The sequence below is a fragment of the Aotus nancymaae genome, unplaced genomic scaffold, assembly GCF_030222135.1.
Source record: "Aotus nancymaae isolate 86718 unplaced genomic scaffold, 86718_ANA_hifiasm-v0.15.2.pri h1tg000049l, whole genome shotgun sequence".
Taxonomy (NCBI): Eukaryota; Metazoa; Chordata; class Mammalia; order Primates; family Aotidae; genus Aotus; species Aotus nancymaae.
Window position 1 is genome coordinate 556,749 of NW_026988463.1, and position 24,927 is coordinate 581,675.

At 63.0% G+C, this 24,927-nt stretch overlaps 2 protein-coding genes across 4 annotated transcripts in view; both read left to right on the forward strand.

Moving 5' to 3' along the window:
* Positions 1-1,260: 1,260 nt before the first annotated feature.
* On the forward strand, positions 1,261-13,665 carry PIGQ (phosphatidylinositol glycan anchor biosynthesis class Q). 3 transcript variants are annotated; one of them, XM_021675085.2, is made up of 11 exons: positions 1,261-2,593; positions 4,436-5,124; positions 6,173-6,304; positions 6,470-6,590; positions 8,537-8,663; positions 8,809-8,962; positions 9,049-9,160; positions 9,770-9,850; positions 10,429-10,543; positions 11,755-11,835; positions 12,473-13,537. In XM_021675085.2, the coding sequence occupies exons 2-11, from the start codon at positions 4,445-4,447 to the stop codon at positions 12,784-12,786; spliced, it is 1,917 nt and encodes a 638-aa protein (XP_021530760.2). In that variant the 5' UTR covers positions 1,261-2,593; positions 4,436-4,444; the 3' UTR covers positions 12,787-13,537. The 3 variants fall into 3 exon arrangements, with proteins under 3 accessions (XP_021530760.2, XP_012324112.2, XP_064218343.1); XM_012468689.3 differs by having other exon boundaries at positions 1,262-2,593; positions 11,774-11,835; positions 12,473-13,665; XM_064362273.1 differs by having other exon boundaries at positions 1,264-2,593; positions 4,577-5,124; positions 11,774-11,835; positions 12,473-13,665.
* A 6,402-nt stretch (positions 13,666-20,067) lies between these two features.
* RAB40C (RAB40C, member RAS oncogene family) overlaps positions 20,068-24,927 on the forward strand; it is a 37,196-nt gene continuing 32,336 nt past the window's right edge. Inside the window, exon 1 of the mRNA XM_021675081.2 lies at positions 20,068-20,209. Coding sequence (XP_021530756.1) covers positions 20,068-20,209 — 142 coding nt within the window. The remainder of the gene's footprint in view (positions 20,210-24,927) is intronic.

The window sequence follows — 24,927 nt, forward strand, 5'->3', positions numbered from 1 at the left end:
TCAGGAGATAGAGACCATCCTGGCTAACGCGGTGAACCCCGTCTCTACTAAAAACACAAAAAATTAGCCGGGTGTAGTGGCAGGTGCCTGTAATCCCAGCTACTCAGGAGGCTGAGGCAGGAGAATTGTTTGAACCTGGGAGGCGGAGGTTGCAGTGAGCCGAGATTGTGCCACTGCACTCCAGCCTGGGTGACAGAGCAAGACTCCGTCTCGGGAGTGGGGTGGGGGGAGACTGAGAAAAAACAGGGATCTAACCCTCTGCTTACATTTTGCAATTGAGGAAATAAGGCGTGAAAGGAGAGGCGTCTGGGTTACTCTGTGGGTCTGGGGTCCAGGGAGGGGCTGGCACGGGGAAGGGAGCTGGGAGGGGACAGTGTCCGGCCCTACCCCTGTGGGGTGGGGAGGTGGGGCTCCCTGTGTCACAGGACATCACCCCTGAGAGGTCCCTCATACGTCTGAGCCCTGTGGGTGAGAGATTAATTGGGGAACGTAGCAGGTGCTCAATAAACCGTAGTTGCTGCCGCGGTCTGGGCTGGGGTCTTGTTCCTCGCATCCGGAGGCGCTGGACGCCTGTGTGTTCCCTCCTGACGATCGCTGGCTGCAGCCTCTGGGCTGGTCCTACCGGGGCTCAAGCCTTGGGGATCTGGGGCGGCCCCTCTGCACACTGCAGGGCGAGGGGGCCTGTTCACCCGGGGAGACTGGGAGCCAGGCGGGGTCCGGGTTCCCCGAAGGCCGGGTCGTCGGTTTCTCTCGCCCGAGGAAGCCGAGCTGAGGCAGGGCTGGCGGCCCGGGGGCAGGCTCGGGGGGTCCGGGCCTGGGGACCGGGCGGGCGCGCTGCGCCGCGGAACGCTCGGACTGGGCGTGCGGGCAGCCCGAGCGCCTTTGGGGGCCGGACCGTCGCGCGGCAACGTGCGGAGCCGGCGGAAGTGGGGCCCGGGTCCCGCGGCGGGGCTGGGGGCCGCCATCGCCGTCACCTGCCCGGGCCCGCCCAACGGGGTTCAACCCCTTCCGGAACCCCGGCCCGAGCGCGCGGCCCCCGGAGCAGCCGGTGAGCAGGGCGGTGGGAGGGCGCGGCGGGACCTCGGGCAGCGCCCCTGCGGCTCCGGGCCCGGGCTGGGGGCCCCGCACGCCCCGCGCGGGGCTGCTGGTGCCTCCTCCTCCGGGAAGTGGGGCGGCCCCTGGGCCTGCGCCTCCGACCCGGGCCCCCGTAGACCTTGGGCGGGGGCGGTCGGGGTCCGGGCCGGGCTGTGGGCCCTTCGCAGTTGTCCCGGGTCGCAGGAAAGGGCGAAAAAAAGAATCATAGGCTCTTCCCGGAGGGGAGGCGAGAGCCCGGCCTAAGGGAGGCAAGCAAGCTTTCGTTTTCTTGGGTTTTCTTGAGACGCGTTCTCACCGCGTTGCCCAGGCTGAACTCGTGTTTGGTTTTCCTTATTTGAGACGGAGTCTCGCTCTGTCGCCAGGCTGGAGTGCAGTGGCGCCATCTCGGCTCACTGCAAACTCCGCCTCCGGGTTCAAGCGATTCTCTGCCTCAGCCTCCGGAGCGGCTGGGGTTACAGGCACGCGCCACCACGCCCGGATAAGTTTTTGTATTTTTAGTAGAGACGAGGTTTCACCATGTTGGCCAGGCTGGTCTCGAACCCCTGACTTCGTGATCCACCCGCCTCGGCCTCCCAAGGTGGGATTACAGGCGTGAGCCACCGCGCCTGGCCTATGTATTGATTTTGAGAGGGAGTCTCGCCCTGTCACTCAGGCTGGAGTGCAGTGGTGTGATCTCCGCTCACTGCAACCTCTGCCTCACGGGTTCAAGCGATTCTCCTGCTTCAGCCTCCCGAGTAGCAGGGACCTGTAGCCTGCCAGCACACCCAGCTAATTTTTGTATTTTCAGTTGAAACGGGGTTTCACCCCATCCTGGCTGGTCTGGAACTCCTGACCTCAATTGATTCGCCCGCCTTTGCCTCCCAGAGTGCTGGGATTACAGGCGTGAGCCACCGCACCAGGCTCATGGTTATTTTTTCAAACAAGGCGCTGGGAAACACAAATTCTCCTGAGCTGTTGTTGAGCGGTGGCAGAGAGCGGCGCCTCAGTCAGAGATGGCCCTGGCCTGTCTTAACTGGGCTGAGATCCCGCCATTCCCGCATCCCGGGGAAGAGAGGAAAGTCTTACTACTTTCTGTGGTCGAGTTTTGACCCTAAGCTTTGTGGGGAGGGCTGTCCTGGAGCCCTCCCTACCTGCCTGCTCTGGGAACGGTTTCACAAGAGCACTCAGGATCCTTCTTAGCAGAGGAAGCTTTTCTGGCTAGCCTGGCGCCCTTTACTGTTTTGTTTTAAATCTCAGTCTTTAAAGATGCTCACATTGCCCGAGTTTCTGCGCTCTTCCTCCCGTCCCGCACCTCCTCTGCTATCGACTGCTGCTCTTTGATCTTCCTCTGGCTGTGTGATCCCGGCAGCCGCCAGCACAGGCTTCTTTGTGCAGCCGTCCCTCCCAGAGGCTGAGGTTGGGAGTATGATGGGCGTTTGCCCCGTAGTACGTGGAGTTCTCTCACTGCCCTCCCGTCTCCTTCAGTAGACACAAGGAGCTGCTGCTTTTTTTTCTTAAGGTAAAATTTGTAGATAAAGCACAAAGAATACACACAAAGAAAGCGCCGGTATCGTGAGCGCATGCATAGCTCGGCGAATTTACCCAAAGTGAGCCCAGTGCAGAACCCGCTCCCCCAGTACTTCTGTTTACTGTTAGGCTGATTGTGTTTCTTCTCTGTGTCCGTGGGCAGTTTTCCTTAGTTCCTGTGAAAGCTGTCTCCTAGCAGGGCGTGATGGGTCCCTGGGCTGAGCTGGTGTGTCCTGGCTGGCTGATGCTGAAAGGTGGGCTGTGCTGGGTGGTCCCCGCTGGTGGTCACTCAGCCAGAAGCGCTAGCCCCTCACAGGCAGAGCTGCTCTCACGACGAGCTTGGTGCACGATGTGGGCACGTCATGTGGCCTCCAGGCATGTAGCTGCCGCCTGCCCTCTCCGGCTACTGAGGAAATGGGCCTCTGGGGGCTTCTGCAGCCGGACCCAGAAGAGCCCTTTCCTGTTAGAACCTTCTGCCTCGAGTGGTCAGCCCTCCAGCCCCTGGTGCCGGCTGCCTGCCGGGGAGAGCGGCTGCACTGGCCTCTTAAGCCCCGGGCATTTCTGTGTGAGGCCTCTTCCACAGCCCCTCCAAGCTTCAGGATGAGGACTTCCCGGTCATGCCACACCGATGTGTGTGTCCTGCTCTGTTCCCTCGTCCCTTAAGGGCATGGTGGGCACTGGGACCTACAGTCCAGGCTCAGGCCAAGTTGTGTCCCTCCCTTGGGCGTGAGGGGTCTCTGCTCAGGTGGGCCGCTCCATCCTCTGTGCAGGCGAGATGGGGCTTTCCAAGTCTGAGGAAGACATGCGGCCCACCAGCCGGCCAGCAGCACCAGCACTGCAGCAAGGTCCTCCTGCCCCGTGGGGCCCCGGCTGGAAGGGCTTCCGTGGAGGAGGAGGAAGCCCCAGCTGGCTGCGAGGCTTGGCAGAGACCTGAGAGAAAGCGGGAGGAGCAGCCCAGGGCCTGAGAACTGCAGTGTCTTGGGTGGCTGCTCCTCAGAGGCCACCCCTAAGGCTGCCGTGTCCAGCCTGAGGGCACAGGACCTGTGAGCCTCTCTCCCCGTCTCTAGGCAGCCACGTGGTTGGAGAAACAGATCCTGGGAGAGAAAGTGCTCCGCTGGGGGAGGCCTGCTCTGGGGTGGCTGTGGGCATGTCAGGGAGAACCAGGCACTGCACAGGCGCCACAGTGAGGTCAGAGTGGAGGCCGAAGCCCTGTGTGCACCGAGCCTGCTCCCCGGCAGTGAGGCGGGTCCTTCCTGCCACCACGGAGGGGCTCGTGGGAGGCAGGGACCTTGTGGGGCGCTGCCCGCCGTGTGCACGAGGGCGGTTTCCTCACCCAGCAGCACTTCGTCTTACATTTTCATCTTCATTTTTGCTAGTTTAATAAGTAAATCATGGCTTGTCAAGGTTTTAATTTGTGTGACCTTGTTAATGACATTGTGTTTTTCCATGTGCTACACCTTTAAGAACACCTCTCCAATCAGGTTTCTTAAAAACAAATTAGAAGCCTGGAGTTCAGTTCAGCCCCACGCCTCGGTCAGGTGGTGCTGAGGAGGCCCGTGCCCTGGGCCGGCCTGTCTGGAAATGGGGAGAGCAGCCCTGGGGGGTGCCCCGTGCGGCTGGGGGTGCTGGGCCTGGGGTGGAGGTGGGGGCTGTGCTCTGGCTGCCCCTTGGAGGAGCGTGGCGCACGTGAGGTAGCAGCCGAGGGACCCTGTGGCCTCCACCCCGGAACCGGAAGCCCTGTGGCCGAGCCTGGCAGGCCGTCCGTCTGTGCCACGTCCGTCGGTGGCAGGGCAGGGCGGCAGCAGCTGCAGCCGAGCTCTCCCTTCTCTTGCAGCCTCCCGGCATGGTGCTCACGGCCTTCTTCCCCACGTGCTGCGCCTCTGCCGACAGCGGGCTGCTGGTGGGGCGGTGGGTGCCGGAGCAGAGCTGCGCCGTGGTCCTGGCGGTGGTGCACTTTCCCTTCATCCCCATCCAGGTCAAGCAGCTCCTGGACCAGGTGCGGCAGGACAGCCAGGTGGGGGTGGCCGTGCTGGGCACCTGGTGCCACTGCCGGCAGGAGCCCGAGGAGAGCCTAGGCCGCTTCCTGGAGGGCCTGGCTGCCGTCTTCCCCCACGAGCCCTGGCTGCGGCTGTGCCGGGAGAGAGGCAGCATGTTTTGGAGCTGCGAGGCCACCCACCGGCAGGCCCCCGGTGCCCCCGGTGAGGACCAGGTCACACTCATCTTCTATGACCAGCGCCAGGTGCTGCTGTCCCAGCTGCACCCGCCCGCCGTCCCGCCTGACCGCCAGGTGGGAGCCGATCCCGCCAGCACGGGGGGCTTGGCCGCCGTCTTCCACACGGTGGCGCGCAGCGAGGCGCTCTTCCGCAGCAACCGGTTCGACGAGGGCCCCGTGCGGCTGAGCCACTGGCAGTCAGAGGGCGTGGAGGCCAGCATCCTCGCCGAGCTGGCCAAGCGGGCCTCAGGGCCCGTCTGCCTGCTGCTGGCCAGCCTGCTGTCACTGGTCTCTGCTGTTGGTGCCTGCCGGTAGGTGTCCCGGAACGGAGAGGTGGCATACAGTGGGGCCATGTGAGCGCTGGCAAATCCCTCTGTCTGCAGTGGGCACGGAGGCCCAGGAGGGCTTTTCCCAGGCCCAGCCCCCTCCCTGCTTCCCGAAGCCTGGGCCTGGCCCCAACCTGCCCTCCCAGCCCTTGCCTCTCAGAGGGTATCTGGTGGTGGCTGTGGCTTCTGTCCCTCACCCCTGGGTAGAGCCGGGTCTCCTGGCAGCCTCAGGGATTGCAGGGGCCCTCCCAGTAGGCGTGGAGGGTGAACTTCTGTGGTTCAGGTCCCTGAAAGAGAAATCAGACGGTGAGTACAGACGAGAATGTGTTACTGCTGCCCGGGCGCTCCTGAGGGCACACAGGCCTGCTGGCCCCCCGCAGCCCCACCCGTGCCCCCAGCGGCCTCTGGGCACTGCAGCGCTCATGGGCTGTCATCTGCTTGCTGGCCCCATGTGCCTGGGGGAGGGTCTGCAGGCCCTGCTGCTCTCCACACTCACAGGTGCTGCTGGCCAAGCGTCAGTGTAAGCCCAAGGGCAGCCCCCAGCTGTAGCTGAGAACACAGGGAACCCTTCAACAGGAGACATCTGCCTGGCGGAGGCGCCCCATGGGGACTGGCTGTGGGTCACTCTCAGTTGCCCAGGTCTTAGATTCAGATTACTCTGGAAGCCTGGGATACTCTACCTTGTGAGAAGCCGGGCCAGCCCAGGAGATCCCTGCCCAGCCTTCTGGGCCCCGTCGGCCGGGCCAGGCCCTGGGCAGGTGGGGGCTGCTGCTGGCTCGCAGACACTGGCTTTGGGAGCCTGTGATAGCCGGGTGGCCCGGGGTCAGCACCTTGCGAGGAGGCCAGGCTCTGTGTTAGTCGTGTGCACTGTGTGGTAGGCGCTTTGAGTACTGCCGGTCACCCCCTGGCCCCCCGCGCCAGGCCGCCAAGGGCCCCTCCCACCTGCCCCCGCCCTGGTGAGCTTGGAGTGTGGCCTGGGTGTCTGTGGCTGTCTGCACAGTGGGGACCATCCCTCCTCTCTGCTCCCGTGCAGGGTGTTCAAGCTGTGGCCCCTGTCCTTCCTCGGGAGCAAGCTTTCCACGTGTGAACAGCTCCGGCACCGGCTGGAGCACCTCAGGCTCATCTTCAGCACGAAGAAGGCAGAGAACCCTGCCCAGCTGATGAGGTGCAGGCCTGCCCTGGTCTCTTCTGCGGGGCCGGGTGCATGCCCTCCGGCCCCTTCCCCTTCTCCCTCCGCACCAGGCTGACCCCTCTGGCCAGGCAGGCCTCCTTCTGTGGCCCAGGCTGTGCCAGCCGCCCTCACACCCATCGGGCCGAACCTCCCTTCCAGGAAGGCCAACATGGTGGCTTCTGTGCTGCTGGACGTGGCCCTGGGCCTCCTGCTGCTGTCCTGGCTCCATGGGAGGAGCCGCATTGGGCATCTGGCCGACGCCCTCGTCCCTGTGGCTGACGTGAGTGGACTGGGGTGGAGCCCCGTGTCCGGGGTGGGTGTGGGGACCCTTCCGGACCAGAGCTGCCCCCACCCCAGAGCCAGCTCCACCCTCTGCATGCTCTGGAGACCTAGCCCTCCCCTAGACCAGGAGCGGGAGCTGCAGGGGCGCTGGGACTGGGCAGGCAGGCCTTGCAGGTGCCCCCTTTCCTTCTGAAGGGGCCGTGTGCGGGAGTCGCTGTGGCTGGGGCCCTGGGCAGCCCGCCTCTCCCTGTGGGCCCGCGTCGTGGTGTCTCCTGTGGCAGCCACCTGCGGTCAGCACTCCCTGACCCTCTGGGGTCATGAAACCTTCCCTGTCCAGAGCTGCCCAGGTGCAGCCCCGCTGGGACTTGCTGCCCAGTGTTGACTCTGTAACTCCTGTGCTGAGTGCCAGGGGCTCAGCTTGTGTCCTGTCTCCTATCTTCTCCCACCTTCCCCTGAACGGTCTGTGCCATGAGTACGGCCAGGTGCAGCCCCTCCTCGGCAGGCCTAGCACATTTCCAGCTGCCTGTGGGCCTTCAGCTTCTGTCTCCCTCAGAGCCAGGGCCCTGTCTCTTCCCTTAGGAGCTTGTCTTCCTGCTGGGTGGTCCCGGCTCTTTGGCCCACCCTGGGCCTTCACAGAGCCCTCCCTGCGGTCTGGCTGGGTGTGTCTTGTGTAGGCTGCAGGTGTGGACTCGGCCTGCTGTGGCCAGGCCAGGCCTCGGGGGGCAGCAGCAGGCACCTGTGTCTGACGTGGGCTGTGGGGGTGCAGGGAGCCCCAGCCCAGAAGGAGGGAGGGGCGGGCGGCTTTGCCTGTGCACCCCCACACCCTGCCCTGGCCTGCTTTGTCCCAGACCTCCCTTTTGCAAAAGAGCTCAGAGATATAAATATTTAATTCAAAAATGAAAGTCTCTTCCTGCTGCCAAGCTCATAGCCTTTAAATATTAAGTAAGCTCTATTTATAAAGAATGTTCTTTTCTCCTCGCCAGTCCCGCTGTGGCTGAGGCCTTGGCCCAGCCTTGGAAGGGGCCTGCCACTGGGCAGGTGGGGGCCGAAGTGTCACTGCTGCCTGGGTGGGGAGGCTGAGGCTTCCTCGGGGTCTGCCTCCCAGGACCGACACAGCCTCTGGATGCTGGCTGTCTTCCTGGGCAGCCAGGACCCCACTTCCCTGCTTGTTCTTGGGGGTACCTCAACCTCCCGAGGAGCTGGGGTTACAGGGTCTCTGGGGCCCTCAGGAGTCAGGGCCATGGAAGCTTCCTGTCCAGGGCTGCCTGTGTCAGTCAGCTCGAACTGCCTGCCCTGCACTGTGGATTCTGTAACTCCTGTGCTGGGGCCGCAGAGGGCCTCTGAGAGCCTGTGCCCTTACCTGGACATCATCTTCCCTCTGGGGACCTGCCCTCCAGCCCTGCTGCCAGGGCCCTGACAGGCTTGGCAGTGTCTCGCTCACCTGTGGCCAACCGGGGCAGGCCCGAACTTCTGTGTTGGGGTGCGATCTCTGGAGGGCATGGTGTCGGCCGTGGACTCCCCTGCAGGGCTGGAGCTGAGTCAGGGTCTGCCGGGCCTCGGCGCGTCCAGGTGTTTGGGGCCAAGGGCTGCGGTGGGTCCTGCAGCCCAGGTGGCTGCATGCAGGGGACTGTGTGCCGTGGGCCAGGGCCAAAATGTCGCCTCCCAGGCTGTGTCACCCACGCCTGCGGAGAGAACCCTCCAGACCAGGCTCCTCAGACCCCGGAGCCCTCCGTGAAGCGGATCCCGTGGCTGGATGCGCTTAGGAAACCTGTGTGCTGTCCGTGCTGGGACGCAGCAGCCCAGGCCCTCGGAGGACGCACACCTGGGCTTCCTGTGCCCTGCCGAGCCAGGCTGGCCAGGGTGGGGCCGTTACGAAAGGGCCAGGGGAGATGTCAGTGCTGACCCTGGCTGCCCGGTCCCAGTGCGTCCCCCGTGTCCCCGCAGCACGTGGCCGAGGAGCTCCAGCACCTGCTGCAGTGGCTGATGGGCGCCCCTGCCGGGCTCAAGATGAACCGCGCGCTGGACCAGGTGCTGGGCCGCTTCTTCCTGTACCACATCCACCTGTGGATCAGTGAGTGTGGGCAGGCGGGCTCAGCCAGACCCTGCCCCCTGCACCCCCAGCTCTGTCCCCCAGCGCCCTGTGTGTGTGAGGCCTGCTGCGCTAGGCCGAGGGCTGCGGCCTGGGTGCCTCCTGAGGGCCGACCCCACCTTGCCAGGCTACATCCACCTCATGTCCCCGTTCGTGGAGCACATCCTGTGGCACGTGGGCCTCTCGGCCTGCCTGGGCCTGACGGTGGCCCTGTCCCTCCTCTCCGACATCGTCGCCCTCCTCACCTTCCACATCTACTGCTTCTACGTCTATGGAGCCAGGTGGGCGTGGGCGTGGGCTTGCCCCTCCCCCCGGGATGCAGAGGTTGGGGGGGTGCGGCCCGGCCTGACAGCAGTGCATCTGGCAGGCTGTACCGCCTGAAGATCCATGGCCTGTCCTCGCTCTGGCGTCTGTTCCGGGGGAAGAAGTGGAACGCTCTGCGCCGGCGCGTGGACTCCTGTTCCTATGACCTGGACCAGGTATGCGGCAGGGCTGCTGGCTGGAGGGGCTGACTGCCCCCGAGTTGCTTCCGCCCAGCCAGTGCAGCTGCATGGGCACCACAAGGGGGCAGCCTGCTCCCGTCCTGCAGCGCGGGCCCTGGGAAGAGTTGCCCAGTGTGTGGTGTGGGCTGCGTGGGGGGCTCTGAAGCAGCGCAGAGCTTCCCTGGGGCACTGGGTCCCAGACACAGAACCCTGAGGGCGATGCAGCCACAGGGCCTAGAGGTGCCCAGGCGCACAGACTGGGGGTGACCCGGGCTCAGAGGCTGGCTCTGGCTGTCCCATCTGCTGCTCTCAACTGACACAGCCCCTGGATGCTGCCATCTAGGGTGCGTTCTTGGTGACACTCCGTGGCCACGCACTCTCTTGGCTGGTCTGGCCCCCACCCACCTCCCCTGTGAGTCCCCTAGTCCGTGGGGTGTGGATAGACACAGCCTTCCTGCTACTGGGACTGCTTCTGAGCGGGCCGTCCCGAGTTCCCTCAGCAGCCGCAGGGGCCCGACAGTAGCTCTGGGATGGGGGAGGGCACAGTGCTGGGCCGTCTCTGGGCCTGGGGTCCTGTTAATGCCCAGCATGCATGCCCCCCCACAGCTGTTCATCGGGACTCTGCTCTTCACCATCCTGCTCTTCCTCCTGCCCACCACGGCCCTGTACTACCTGGTGTTCACCCTGGTGAGCTGTGGCTGTGGCCGCCGGTCCTGGACGCAGTGCTCTGTGGCTCCTGCCAGTGCCGGCTGGGAGCAGTCAGCTGTGGGGTGGGCGGTCGCCCTGCAGGCCACGTGGGTGGCTGTTCAGGACCCTCTGGGCAGTGTGTGCTGGGCCCTGGAGTGGGCAGGGCCCTAGCTTGGCCAGGAAGGCCCCCTCACTGCCCTGGGACACGCCGCTGGGTGCTTGGCGGGAGGACCCATGGCAGGTGGGTCATGCAGGCAGCCTCCGCGGTGCCTGGCGCTGGGGTGGACAGGAGGAGGCAAGTGGAACCCGGGCGACCCAGGCCTCCATCCCCTCTGCGTGTGAGGCTGTGGGAGGCACCTCTGACTTGCGGGAGGGCTGACTGCTTGGCCTCCAGTTCTGCTCCAGGGCGAGGCCCCACAGCAGGCTCCGTGCCCTGCTCTGGGTGGGGTCCATGCTCTCCCCAGGCCCTGCAGCCTCTGGTCCCTGTTGATTGTGGCCCAGGATGGGGTCGGGCTGCTCTGCTCTCAGGCACGTCTGGCCAGGCTGGGTGGGTGGTCCTAAACGCCCCTCTGCTACAGCTCCGGCTCCTGGTGGTCGCCGCGCAGGGCCTGATCCATCTTCTCGTGGACCTCATCAATTCCCTGCCGCTGTACTCGCTGGGTCTTCGGCTCTGCCGGCCCTACAGGCTGGCGGGTAAGTGCTGCATGCTGGGCAGCTGGCCCTGGGCGGATGGATGGGAACCACACCTGTGGGCCCCACAGAAGCAGGGGCTGCACAGGCCACTGTGCCTCAGGCCTGGAGCTGTGGTGTGCGTGAGCGTGTGGGCGACGAGGAAGGGCCTCTCGGTCCCAAAGGTCTGCAGGACCAGCTGCCTCCAGTGAGGTGGAGGGAGAGACCCACCTGCCACACAGGCTCAGAAACTCTGCCTGAGGCCACAGGCCTCCCTCTGTTCTTCTGCCTTGGGAGTCCCTGGGCTGGGGAGGCTGAACTGCAGGCCAGGGGTGTGGAGGGCCCTGAGTCAGCCAAGCATACCGAGGTTAGAAGGCATGAAGAGCCAGAGGGCGGCTACCACCCAGCAAGTGCCCGTCTGTCTGGCCGGAAAACCCTGTCCGCTCAGCAGCACAGCCCGCCCCTCACTGGGCTCTTCCCTGCTTGCCAGGCGCTTGGCTTCTGTCTTTTTTTTTTGAGACGGAGTTTCGCTCTTGTTACCCAGGCTGGAGTACAATGGCACGATCTTGGCTCTCTGCAACCTCTGCCTCCTGGGTTCAAGCGATTCTCCATGCCCAGCTAATTTTTTGTATTTTTAGTAGAGACGGGGTTTCACCATGTTGACCAAGATGGTCTCGATCTCTTGACCTCGTGATCCACCCGCCTTGGCCTCCCAAAGTGCTGGGATTACAGGCTTGAGCCACCGCACCCGGCCAACTTTTTTTTTTTTTTTTTTTTTTTTTAAGACGGAGTCACTCTGTCTCCCAGGCTAGAGTGCAGTGATGTGATCTTGGCTCACTGCAGCCTCTGCCTCCCCGATTGAAGCGATTCTCCTGCCTCAGCCTCCCAAGTAGCTGCTATTATAGGCACCCGCCACCACACCCAGCTAGTTTTTGTATTTTTAGTAGAGATGGGGTTTCACCATGTTGACCAGGCTGGTCTCAATCTCCTGACCTCAGGTGATCTGCCCACTTTGGCCTCCGAAAGTGCTGGGATTAGAGGCATGAGCCACGGCGCCCGGCTGCAGGAGGCTTTGATGCTGGCCTGTCAGCCAGTTCCAGGAGTTGAGCGGGAGGGGGCAGGGAGAGCCGCATGGGTGGCCACGGTCAGCAGCACCTGGGCGCCCCTCAGAGAGGAAGGCACCTCGGGCCTCTGCTGATGCTCAGAGCCAGCTCCTGTGCTCCCTCCCTCGGAAGCCCCTTGCTCTCCCCGCAGCTGGTGTGAAGTTCCGTGTCCTGGAGCACGAGGCCCGCAGGCCCCTCTGCCTCCTGATGCAGGTGAGGCCCCCAGTGGTGGGGAAGCCCCCAGCCTGCTGCCCCTGTTCTGGGACAGTGGAGTCAGTAGGGTGTGAGGTCTGGGTGGCACCACGCGGGACCCCCACCCTCACTCCCCGCAGGAGCCTGAGGATGCCTGGGTGGTCCTGTGGATAGGGCCTGTCCTGCCCTGTGTTTGAGGTGCCCTTGGCTGCCTGGGGCTGCCCTGGGCCCCAGAGGGCTCAACTTCTGGGTGGAACAGAACGGACTGAGTGAGTCCTGGGGTGAGGCGTGTGTCCCTGTGGAACGGCTCCTTGGAGCTCGACAGCTCCGAGGGGACATGCAGCTCCTGCCTCCATCTCACCTCCCTCCAGCCTGCCCGTGCACACGGGAGCGGGTGTTGGCTCAGAGCAGAGTGGGGGCATCTGGCCCTGCAGCCCCAGCGCTCCCTTCCAGCTGCACACTCGCCTGCCTCCCTGGGTGTTGGGGCAGGCTTGTCCCACAGGCGAGGGAATGTCTGGGACAGCGCTGGGCCTGCCCCGCAGCTGTCCAGCCCAGGGACCCCGAGGGCCAGCCAGGCACACACTGCCCACCCCCGCTCGCCTTCTGCAGACGGGGCTGGAGTAGGGACCACCCCGCTGACCTTGCCTCGTCCTTCCAGATAAACCCACTGCCCTACAGCCGCGTGGTGCACACCTACCGCCTCCCCGGCTGTGGCTGCCACCCCCAGCACTCCTGGGGCTCCCTGTGCCGCAGGCTGTTCTCTGGGGAGCTCATCTATCCCTGGAGGCAGAGATCGGACAAGCAGGACTGAGGCAGCCGGCTCACCCAGCACCACCACACAGCCACGGTCAGCCCCCCCTCTGCCAGGGTGGCGCCAGCAGCCTGCAGTGGCAGTGCGTGCCCCATGCTGTGTGGACGCTGCTGGCTGCTCCCAGACACGGCGGGCCCTGCTCTCACACCTCTGGCTTGTAGGTCACTGGGGGTGAGCAGATGCAGGGTGGGCAGCACTGACTGGCTGGTTGGGGACCCACCTCCCACCTGCTGCAGTCACCATGCTGGTGAGCACAGCAGCCCCAGGTGTCCAGAGCACCCCCCATGCCCACCCTCCACACCCAGGTCCAGAGGCCCATTCACCACAGCAGCCCCCCGTGGAGGGGCTGGCTGGTCTCCCTGGGGGCTCCCTAATGGCTCTGCGCTGGCTGAGGGGGTGGAGGGACCCTCCCAGGATGGACCCCCCAGTCCCAGGCACCCCGCAGCTGCCTCAGCTGAACAGCGTTCCGTGTCTGGGGGATAGAAGTAGCCACAGACCCCCGTCCCCAGCGCCAGCCCCAGTGGGCTGGGGTCCTTACTCCCTGAACCATGCGGGGTTTATCTGCTGATGCTCCCTGGAGAGTTCACTTTGGGAAGGAGCCGTCAGCAGGCTGTGGGCATCGCCAGGCTGCTGTGGGGGCGGGAGCAGCCTCACTGGAAGTCGAGCGCCCTCCCACCGACCAGCCGTACCTGTCCCTGCGAGGTGCCCTAGCTGGATCTTGTGTCTCCCCTCACGGGCCTCCCAGGGAAGGAGAAAGCCCTGCTGGGCAATGGCCTTCAGCTGTGAGCAGCCTGGAGCGTGGCCATGGCGCTGAGGCCGAAAGTGCCTGCCGGATGGTCTGGGCGCGGGTGTTCCCCGCGAGCCCGAGTCCCCTTCGGGAGGGGAGCCTGCAGGTGCCGGCTGGGTGGGGAGGACGCGCTGTGGGCGGGAGGGGGCAGCGCCCGCCTCGGCAGCACCAGGACTGCCTGGGACTCCCCTGGTGACCCAGCACCTGGGAAGCTGCCAGCTGCTGCGACAATAAAACCTGCCTTGTGTTTGGAACGCAGGCTTGGCCCCTCCCCTCGCCATATGCGCCGTGGGTCCGGGGAAGCTCCAGGTGGGGGTGTGGACACTACTGGAGGGACTTGGTTGCCTCTCGTGGGTCTGCCCCGAGGAGTCAACACCGGCTTCCTGCTCCAGGCCCTGATGATGGGCCCTTGAGGACCTCGGTGGCGGTGGGTGGACCCGGGCCGCCCACCCTGGGGTCGTGGCCTTGCCCCAACATAGAGGGCTCTGGGGGCAGGGCTGGGGGCAGGGGTGCCTCGGGCCTCTGCTGATGCTCAGAGCCAGCTCCTGTGCACCCTCCCTCGGAAGCCCCTTGCTCTCCCTGCAGCTGGTGTGAAGTTCTGTGTCCTGGAGCACGAGGGCAGGGGTGCAGGCCTCCAGGGGTGAGGCAAGCAGCTCCTGCTGAGAGTCGGTGGGCTCCATGCAGGGTGAGGCCCTCATGGGTCCTGGCCCTGTAGAGCCTGCGTCTGCCACATCTGCTGAGAACCGTCTCTGTCGCCTGCAGTGCTGGGGGCCCAGCAGGTGGGTCCCACAGCCCGTTCCCAGCCCCAAGTGCACAGGCCTCCAACCTGGACTTCTGGGCAACCAGAGGCTGGACTCAGAGGCACCCAGGGCCCACCAGCCCCTATCTGTCCCCTGCAGCCCACAGCTGCCCACCTGGCCTGGCACCCCCCATCTGTACCCCCTACTTTACCCACCAGTTGCCTACCTGGCCCACCCCTGCCAGCTGCCCACCTGGCCTGGAAAACCCCGGTGTCCCTTGTTCCCCCCAGCTGCTCATCTTGCCCCCACACCTTCCACCTGTGCCCCCCACTCCCCCTCTAGCTGCCTACTGAGCCCACCATCCTGCATCTGTGCCTCCCACTTCCCCCCAGCTCCCCACTGGGCCGCTACCCCTCCTTCTGGGGCTTCCAACAGGTGAGGCCCTTGACACAGCTCAGCCTGCTGCTCTGTGATGGCCATGTCATGGGGCATGCCTGGCAGCTGTCACCCCCTGTGCTGGGCACTGGGCTGACTGCCTATCCTGAGGGCCAGCCAGGTTTGGCACCAGAGCTGGCCAAGGGAACAGTCACCCCAGCCACTTGCAGCCACCGAGAGAAGCTGCCTGTACCTCCCAGGTCAGTCTGTCCTCACTGCACAGCCCCTGTGTACATCCCTCATCCCCTCCACCAGGGCTCTGGCCACCCTTGCCTCACTGTCCCAGACAGAGTTTTGGCCCGGAGCTTTTCCAAGGCCTACCCAGGACCATTTATGGACCCTCAGGACACCCTAGGAAGCAGACATCTCCCCTGTCAGAGTTGGGGCTGTCCACAGACAAGGGTCCCGTAGCACTTCACAGATTCAAACTTAAATACTGTGAGAATAACACAGAGTGCCCCCAGCACCCCTCACCCACACCCCTCACGAACACTGGCCACACAGTGTCCCCCGGCACCCCTCACCCACACCCCTCACGAACACTGGCCACACAGTGTCCCCTGGCACCCCTCACCCACACCCCTCATGAACATTGGCCACACAGAGTGCCCCCCGGCACCCCTCACCCACACCCCTCACGAACACTGGCCACACAGAGTGCCCCCCAGCACCCCTCACCCACACCCCTCACGAACACTGGCCACGTGTACTCTTTCACTTTTTAGACATGGTCTCACGCTGTTGCCCAGGCTGGAGTGCAGTGGCGTGATCTCGGCTCACTGCAGCCTCAACCTCCCTGGGCTCAGGTGATTCTCCCACCTCAGCCTACCAAGTAGCTGGGATTACAAGCGTGAGCCACTGCACCTGGCCAGCATATTCTTTCTATTTTTCTGCACCATTTGAATCAGCTGCCCATTTTGCCCCCAGGATTTGCAGCGTGCATTTCCTCAGAACAAGACCACCAGAGCAGTGCTCAAACCCAGGGCCAGTGCACGGATGCCCGCCCAAGCCGCCAGCCCCATTCTAGTGTGTCCCATGAGTTATGGGCCAGTCTCCAAAGCCTCTGTGCTTTAGGGATGGAGCCGGGTACTCAGGAGCATCCCTAGTTGGGTGTGCTGATGACCCTTATGACTCCACTCATGCTTGTGGGAGCAGCAGCAGGGGACCACCTAGGGAGGCATGCAGTGCCCACCTGTTTATCCCAGGTGATGCCAACGTGACCACCTGCTCGAGGTCCTGTCTGAGGGGTTTTCCACTGCAAAGCCACATTCCCTTGTCATTAGCAACTTGTCCATGGAGTCAGGACCATGTTGACGCTCTGTCCCTCACTGCCCTCATCCATGGACACCGGTTCCACCGAGGTGTTGGGCTCTGTCCATTCATGGGATGTGAGTGAGCCCTCCCCTTCGCACCAGGCCAGTGCTGGGGGTCCCTGAGTAGCTGAAACCTTTGTAGCTACTCCCTGGGCACAGAACTTCAGGGGCCAAAGTTTGTCTGCCCCAGTGGGCAACTGCCCACCCTTTAGTAGGGATTGGAGGACATGCCAGCGGCCATTGGGCACCCCAGGGGCAGGGTGGACGCCCTAGACTGTTCCCTTTGCCCTCCAAGCTCCTCCGCCTAATGGCCTGGCCCATCCCTGCCAAGGCCAGTGGGGTGTGGCAGGAGGGGCTGTCAGGGCCTCTACCAGACACTGCTCAGGCCTCCAAGATGGGCCTAGAATTACCCTTGACTGCCCAGCAAGCGGGTTCCGAGGTGGCGGCTGACCCAGAGCTTCTGGGTGGTCTCCTCCCACACTCCACTGTCTTTGGCTGCCCTGCCCCTGGCCTGAGGTCCCTCAGCAGCAGGGATGGTGTCCTGTCCCTGGGGCCCAGGCCTGGTCTGGAACATGGCGGACCCCAGGACACCCTGTGGAAATGCACACAGCTACATGGGAGGTATGGCTTCTTGGTCCACAAGGTCTGGATGCCAGAGGATGGCACCCTCTGTCTGTCCCTCCCTTCACTGGGCCTGCTGCACCAGAGGGGGGTTCCCTGTGAAGCTTTTCTGCTGAGGCTGCGAGGTCGGAGGGCATAGTAGCTTGCTGAGGATCCCACCCTATGGAAAGGTTCCTGAACTCAAACCACAGGCCCCCACCTACAAAGTGCTGATGGTTGTGATGGCTCCGCAGGCTGTGTTGGGCAGGTCCCGTGGGAGAAGCCTGGCTCCCTCCTCAGCCAGGGGATGGCCCCGTTCTTGTCCCAGGAGGTGGGAACCAGGCAGCAGTGGCCTGCAGCTGGGTCTGGAGAGTGTTTTTCTTTTTCTTTTTTTTTTTTTTTCCATTTTTTAAAAAAAGTTTATTTTTGTGAAGACCATGACAACCTTTTAAACTAGTTTATCTTTGAGCCACTTTTTTTTTTTTCTTTGAGACAAAGTCTTGCTCTGTAGCTCAGGCTGGAGTACAATGGCACAATCTCAGCTCACTGTGACCTCAAAAAAAATCCCAGGCTGGGATTAGAAGCATGTACCACCATGCCTGGCTAATTTTTTTTTTTTTTTTTTTTTTTTGAGACGGAGTTTCGCTCTTGTTACCCAGGCTGGAGTGCAACGGCGCGATCTCGGCTCACCGCAACCTCCGCCTCCTGGGTTCAGGCAATTCTCCTGCCTCAGCCTCCTGAGTAGCTGGGATTACAGGCACACGCCACCATGCCCAGCTAATTTTTTGTATTTTTAGTAGAGACGGGTTTTCACCATGTTGGCCAGGATGGTCTCGATCTCTTGACCTCGTGATCCACCCGCCTCAGCCTCCCAAAGTGCTGGGATTACAGGCGTGAGCCACCGCGCCCAGCGCCTGGCTAATTTTTGTATTTTCAGTGGAGATGGGGTTTTACCACGTTGGCCAGGCTGGTCTTGAGCTCCTAACCTCAGGTGATCCACCGTGGCTGACCTCGGAGAGCGTTTCTGATTTATGTTCTCAGGAAAGGGGAGACAGCTGCTCACCACCATCCCCAATTCCAAGCAGCCTTAGAAACCAAGGAGGAAACATCACATCTTTGGTGCTTCCAATCCCTAGATGGAGGGGCCTCAGGGACTTCACAGCCAGGACTCCAGTCTGGACACAGTTACCTCTGGGCAGGAGAGGCCCTCCCTGACCTGCCAGGTTGTGATTCGGGGTCAGTTAATGCCTGGGCAACTTGTTAAGACCCCATCTGTATAAAAAATACAAAAATTGGCTGGGCGTGGTGGTTCACGCCTGTAATCCCAACAGCCTAGGAAGCCGAGGTGGGAGGATCACGAGGTCAACAGATCAAGACCATCCTGGCCAACATGGTGAAACCGAGTCTCTACTAAAAACATAAAACTTAGCCGGGTGTAGTGGCAGATGACTGTAGTCCCAGCTACTCGGGAGGCTGAGGCGGAAGAATCACTTGAACCTGGAAGGCGGAGGTTGCAGTGAGCCGAGATTGCGCCACTGCACTCCAGTCTGATGACAGAACAAGACTCCGTCTCAAAAAAAAAAAAAAAAAAAGGCCGGGCGCGGTGGCTCACGCCTGTAATCCCAGCACTTTGGGAGGCCGAGGCGGGTGGATCACGAGGTCAAGAGATGGAGACCATCCTGGTCAACATGGTGAAACCCCGTCTCTACTAAAAATACAAAAATTAGCTGGGCATGGTGGCACAGCCTGTAATCCCAGCTACTCGGAAGGCTGAGGTAGAATTGCTTGAACCCAGGAGGCGGAGGTTGCGGTGAGCCGAGATCGCGCCACTGCACTCCAGCCTGGGTAACAAGAGCGAAACTCCGTCTCAAAAAAAAAAAAAAAAAGTTAGCTGAACATGGTGGTGCCTGTACTCCCAGCTACTCGGGCGGCGGAGGCTGCAGTGAACCAGATCGCACCACTGCACTGCGGCCTGAGCGACAGAGTCCCTGTGTCAAAAGAGAAAGAATTGTGTGTCCATGTGGTGACCGCTTAATCAAGGCCATGTCTTCAGCCTTCGGGGGTGGGGGGCAGGTCACTGGGTGTGGAGCTGCCCGTCCTGGGGTCTCTGTGCGAACAGCACGTGCTCCCGGAGGTGCAGCCGGGTCGGCGCTGCCCGCTTCCTGCTTTTCCTTCCTGCGGCAACAGCGTTTCTGAGCGCAGAGCACGGATCACAAAGCTCCCCCGCTCCGAGTGCGTGAGTCACTGACGTTGAGTAACTTCACCGAGCGGCAGGACCATCTCCGCGACGGCAGGACTTTTTCGTCACCCCAGGAAGAGCCACGTGCCCACCCACCCCACGACTCCGCGCGGGGGCAGGCGCAGGCAGCCGCTGCGCTCGCCCACGCACCTGCGGCTCCCGGGCCCGGCACGGCCGAGCGCTCCACGGCGCCCCCACGAAGAGGGTTGTCCAGGCCCTGGGTCCCCGCCCGGGAGGCGCCGCTGCCGCGGTGAGCACGTCGGGCCGGGTCCTGCGCTCGCGCCGGCCACTTCCCCGGGCGGAAGTCCCGCCCCGCCCAGGAGAGGAAGTTCTGCCTCGCCCAGCGCCGATTGGCCGCCCCACCTCGGGGAGGATGCGCCCGGGACCACCCCGCCGCCCCCTCTGAGGGCTCTGCGGAAGCAGGTGGCGCAGCCTGCGAGGGGCTTTCGCTTCCCGTACTCAGCCGCGTCGCCGCTGCCCGGGCGCGCCTGCATTCTGCAGCCCGTCCGCGCGGGGAAGGGGCGGATACAAACAACCTGGACTTTCGAGCCCTTCATTGGCGAGCGTGTAGGAAAGGGGCGGGGTCAGCAGAGTCGTGATCGACGTGCAGTCGGCCCAATGGCGCCTGTGAGGGGGCGGGCGAGGACGACGACGCTATGGGCCGGGGGCGGGGCGGCCGGTGGCTCTGGGCGTTCTGTGGGAGGCAGCCGCAGGGAAGGGAGTGATCCTGGTGAACTTGCAATCGGACCAGTGGTTCTGGGAGAGCAGGAGGCGAGTGGCCAATGGCGACGGTGATGAGGCGGGCGTCCGCTGTCTCCGCGACGCCGTGTGGGAAAGGCGGGGGCGGGGCGGTCGTGACGGACGGACGGACAGGGCAATGGCTGAGAGAAAGGGGGCGGCGGGCGACCTATGGCGACCACGGGAAGGCAGGGCGGGGCGGCGAAGAGGCGGGGCGACCGGAGGCCCCGCGGCGCCGTGTGGGACGCGGTGGGGGCGGGGAGGACGTGACGGACGGGCGAGCGGGCCAACGGGCTGGAAAGGGCGGGCGAAGGCGGCCAATGGCGGCGGCGGGGCAGGGGGCGGGGCGGGGCGGTGGCGCTGGCGGTGCGGGAAGCGGCGGGGCGGCGGCGAGGCTGAGGTGAGTCCGGGCGGCGGGCAGGGCGGGGCGGGGCGGGGCCGGCGCAGTGCGCGGGGCTCCGGGCGCGCCCACTCGGCCGCCCTGGGGTGGACGCAGCAGGCGCAGGTGCCGGGCGCGGGCTCCATCTCGCCGCGGCCTCACCCGGCGGTGCCTCGGCAGGCGGCGCGCGCGGGGCGCGGGCGGCGCGGCCATGGGCTCGCAGGGCAGCCCGGTGAAGAGCTACGACTACCTGCTCAAGTTCCTGCTGGTGGGCGACAGCGACGTGGGCAAGGGCGAGATCCTGGAGAGCCTGCAGGACGGCGCGGCCGAGTCCCCGTACGCCTACAGCAACGGTAAGGCCCGGCCCGCGGCGCGCGCTGCTGCGCGGGGTCCGAGCCCGGGGAGTGGGGCGCGGAGCTCGGCCTCGGCCTGGCCCCTCCGAGCGCCGCCGAACGTGCCCAGGAAAGGAACGCCTTCGCCCGCGTCCGGATCCGGTAGCTCGGCGGCTGCGGGGTGCCCCCGTCCCAGCCCTCAGGTGACGCCGGAGAGCAGGAGAACGGACCAGAAGGGCGCGTCCGGCGGGGACGGTGCCATGGACCCGGAGTCTGGGGAAGATGTCATGGGCCTTAGGGCTGAGAGCAGGCGCCATGGGTCTGGGGTCCGGGGGTGGTGCCATGGGCCCGGGGTGCAGAGTCGGGGAAAGGTGTCATGGGTCCGGGGTCCGGGGAAAGTGTCGTGGGTCCGGGATCCGGGGTCCAGGGGAAGGTGTCATGGGTCCGGGATCCGGGGTCCGAGGGAAGGTGTCATGGGCCCGAGGTGCAGGGTCCGGGGAAGGTGTCATGGGTCCGGGATCCGGGGTCCGAGGGAAGGTGTCATGGGCCCGAGGTGCAGGGTCCGGGGAAGGTGTCATGGGTCCGGGATCCGGGGTCCGAGGGAAGGTGTCATGGGCCCGGGGTGCAGGGTCCGGGGAAGGTGTCATGGGTCCGGGATCCGGAGTCCAGGGAAGGTGTCATGCGGCCGGGATCTGGGGTCTGGGGAAGGTGTCGTGGGCCCGGGGTGCAGGGTCCGGGGAAGGTGTCATGGGCCCGGGGTGCAGGGTCCGGGGAAGGTGTCATGGGCCTGGGGTGCAGGGTCCTGGGAAGGTGTCATGGGTCCGGGATCCGGGGTCCAGGAAAGGTGTCATGCGGCCGGGATCTGGGGTCTGGGGAAGGTGTCATGGGCCCGGGGGAAAGTGTCATGGGTCCAGGATCTGGGATCCAGGGGAAAGTGTCATGGGGGTTGGGGGAAGTTGTCAAGGGTCCCGGAGAAGGTGTTGTGGGCCTAGGGAAAGGTGTCATGGGTCCTGGAGAAGGTGTCACAGGCCTGGGGAAAGGTGTTGTGGGCCTAGGGAAAGGTGTCATGGGTCTGGGGGAACGTGTCATGGATCCAGGAGAAGGTGTCATGGGCCTAAGGGAAGGTGTCATGGGTTTGGGATCATCTGGGAGTCTGAGGGAATGTATCATAGGTCTGGGGGAGAGTGTCATGGGTCCGGGGAAGGTATCATGGACCCAGGTCTGGTGGCAGGTGCTGCTGGGCTGCTCTTGGGACCCTGTCTCAAGCATGCACAGATGACAGACAGGTCCTTACAGGCAGACTGTTCCCCTGAGGTGTTTACCTACTGCTGAGGAAGTCAGCGCCTTGTGCTGGAAAAAAATACCTCGATAATGAGTTACTGAGCATTTGTTTTTTAACTTCCAGTTGCATGGCTAAAATACACAAGACAGATCGCATCACTGGCGCTTGCCTACTTGAGTGTGCTTCTTAGTTTAAGTATATAACATAACGAAGTGGTTAGCAGGGTCAGTGACACAGCATGGTCCTCGTCCCCTCTCATGGTGGCCTGGACCCAGCCGAATGGGATGTTTCCTTAGAAGGCCTGGATGGCCCCCGATGAACTGAGCAATCAGTATCCAGCCTCCCCAGATCCCTCTGTATTTCGGGGAATGCCATGTTCCCTGTTGAACTTTCCTCTCCTGGTCCCTGCTCTCTCCCCTTGCCTTGTTTCTTGGGCTCTTGTGTGTCCTGTCTGCCTGCCCTGAGCGGCTGCTGTTTGCTGAATTGCCTGCCCTTGTCTGCTGAGAGTGTGGTGCAGCATCTCCGACCCCTCACTCAGGGCTGGCAGAGCGTTGTTACCTGGACTGACGCTGAGCGTGCCTCCCGCCGGCATGGCTTCAGCAGCACCAGGCTCTCCGGAAGCTCGTGCTCTTGGCCTCAGCCTAGAGGAGGGGTCGAAAAGGGCCAGAGAGGAAAAGCTCTGGGTTCATTTTTAGGGGCATGGGGAGCGTAAAGCCCACTGGGGGCATTAGGGAGCCTCACACGTTAGGCCTCTGCATCAGCTGCAGCTTCCTGGACCTGGACTTGACAGCAAACTGTCCCGGAGTTGATGACTCCTGACTCAGGTGGTGGGCGGCTGAGCTGATGGTGCAGTGGTGGCATTGCTTTCTAAAGCCCGGCTGCAGGGTCACTGCACACTCCCAGGAGGCTGGCAGCGTGTGTGTTTGCGCATGTTCCGAAGAGCACGCCGAGAGCTGGGTTTCATCAGGGTCACAGTGTTTTCCAGGGACATGAATGCGTGCTTCTGAGGGTTGGCTCAGCCGTGGTGGCCAGCTCTCCTACTCCAACCAGCAGGCATCGTGTGGCCTCACACAGCCAGGAGCTGGAGAGACAGGACCCTCCTTCTTCCCTGTCCCCTTTGTCGGGCTGTGGGGCATTGCCACACTTCCTCTGACAGGCTCGGTGAAGTGGGGCAATATTGTGTAAAATGTGGAGACCTGCCTGCTTGCAGAGACTCCGGAGGCTCACAGTGGCCTGGACCAGAAGCAGAGAGGAGTGTCCACTCCTAGAAAGACTCCACGTGCTTTCAGGGGCAGGGCACACTTCCAGGTCCCCGCAGGCATCCTCTGGCCTCGAGCAGAGAAGGGAACGCCTCTGGTTGTGGGACATGCTTTCCGTGTCTAGGGCTTCGAGGTTCAGATGTGTGCAGCACAAGGAGCAGGTCTTTGTGGTCAGGGTGGCAGCTTGCCGACCCCAGAGGCGGCCCTCTTCATCACGTTGAAGTTGCTGGATCTGAGGGTGCGCGGGCTTCCTGAGTGGGGCTTCTGGGGGTCTCAGAAGCTCTGGAGCAGCAGTTCTCAGGACTCAGCATCATGAGAATGTCTTCTCCTTTGAGGGAGTTGTACCAGGAGCCTTAGGTCTCTGGCCCTTGTGGGAAGGACATACACGTGAATGCGCGTTGCTTCCTCTCCTTTATTGTGAGGTGCCCTCTGTGTGCAGCTTCCTTGTTTCTGCAGGGCTCCCTGGCTGGGCAGCGGACGCCCGTGGCAGGGAGATCCCTTCTGTGCAGGGCTTGCTGCTCCGGCGTGGCCCCCAGCTCCATCAGCTCACTCCAGATCACTTACCTGCCTGTAAGTCTTGTCTAGCATGTTCCTCAGACAGGCGTGTGAGTGTACATTGCCCTCTCCTGCTTCACAAACAAGTGAGTCATCAAAGTGACCTTTTTATTAGCACTGGCACCTGAGGCAGTGGCATGTGACTGCACGCCCAGCACCTGCAGGAGCCCCTGTGAGCTCTTCCACGTCCCCTCATGTGGATGCGCGCCGGGCTTGTGGATCTCTAGATCTGGAAAGGTCTTCTTCCTTTGGAACCCAGCAGTGATCTTAGGGAGTGCTCCCTGCTCTGTTCAGGACAGAACAGAGCACTCTGCATAGAGTGCCCCGGTGATGGTGGTGAGTTACCTGTAGGAATTATGCCGCATCCAGGCGTGTGGGCGGTGCTCGCAGTGGGGAGGAGAAAGCTTCAGCTTGGGAGCAAACCTGCGGTCAGGCTCCAGGGTGTGGCCCAGGGTGTTGGGTCTGTGTTGGCCACGAAGAAGCACCCGAAGCACCCGTGTGGGGCTGCACACCCCTCCCCCGAGCCCAGGAAGCATCCTGCCTCGGCCAGGCCCACTCCTGCTCTGCAGGGGGCGTTGAAGGTCCTGGGTCAAGGCAGTTCCACCCTCTGCGCCTTGTGCCCTACAGACCTTCCTGGGAGTGAGTTTGCTTTGCCTCCGGTCAGGTGCGTCATAGTTTGTATGCCCGGATCCTGGAAGACTTCAGAAGGGGTTAATGAGTGAATCCTGGCTTGACTTTGTTTCTCTCTCTGCTCCTTTGGGGGTCAGTGTTGGTGGAAGCCACTGAGCGGTGCTGTTTGCTGACTGCCCTGAGTGTCTGCTGTTTGCTGAATTGCCTGCCCTTGGCTGCTGAGAGTGTGGCACAGCGTCTCCCACCCCTCACTCAGGGCCTGGCAGAGCATCCTTTGAGCCTGGCAAGTTGTGGGGAGAAACAGGCAGTTGTAGACAAAACAAGACTAACATCGAGGTTTGCCATGGATGTTGGGGCCTGGTGGTCACCGAGGTGTGTGTGTGGCCACACAATGTCTGCTGTGCCCCATGGGAGTGAGGTCATCCTGTGGGGGTGTCCCACCTTCTTCAGCTTTGCAACTATGCTTGCTCCAAACGGTTACAGATGTTTCTTCTCATCTGGCTTGAAGCTCATGGCTCCTAAGTGGCCAATACAGAGAAAACTTCTTCTTCAGAGGCTCCTCTGAGCTTCACTGTCCTGAGTGAAAACCGCGTGTGTTTCCTCGGCTGCTTCTCCCCGGCGCTAGCTGAGGCTTGCTCGGGTTCACTAGTTGTGTGTCTTTAGGTGACTGCACAGACGTGCACGGCTTCCCTGTGCCAGCTGTTGGTGTTGGGCACCACTGCAGCCTGGAAGGTGGAAGGCCCTTCTCTTCCCTTGCACTTGACTGAGTTTTGCTTGTTTTCCTTTTTTTTTGAAACAGAGTCTTACTCTGTTGCCCAGGCTGGAGTGCAATGGCACCATCTTGGCTCAATGCACCCTCCGCCTTCTGGGTTCGAGTGATTCTCCTGCCTCAGCCTTCTGAGTAGCTGAGATTACAGGCACGTGTCATCACACATGACTAATTTTAGTAGAGGGGGTTTCACCATGTTGGCCAAACTGGTCTCGAACTCGAACTCCTGACCTCAAGTGATCCA

Coding starts and splice junctions, on each gene's coding strand:
- PIGQ (XM_021675085.2), top strand. CDS start 4,445: ATGGTGCTCACGGCCTTCTTCCCCACGTGCTGCGCCTCTGCCGACAGC. Junction 8,963..9,048: donor TTCTACGTCTATGGAGCCAG/GTGGGCGTGGGC, acceptor TGCATCTGGCAG/GCTGTACCGCCTGAAGATCC. Junction 11,836..12,472: donor CCCTCTGCCTCCTGATGCAG/GTGAGGCCCCCA, acceptor TCGTCCTTCCAG/ATAAACCCACTGCCCTACAG.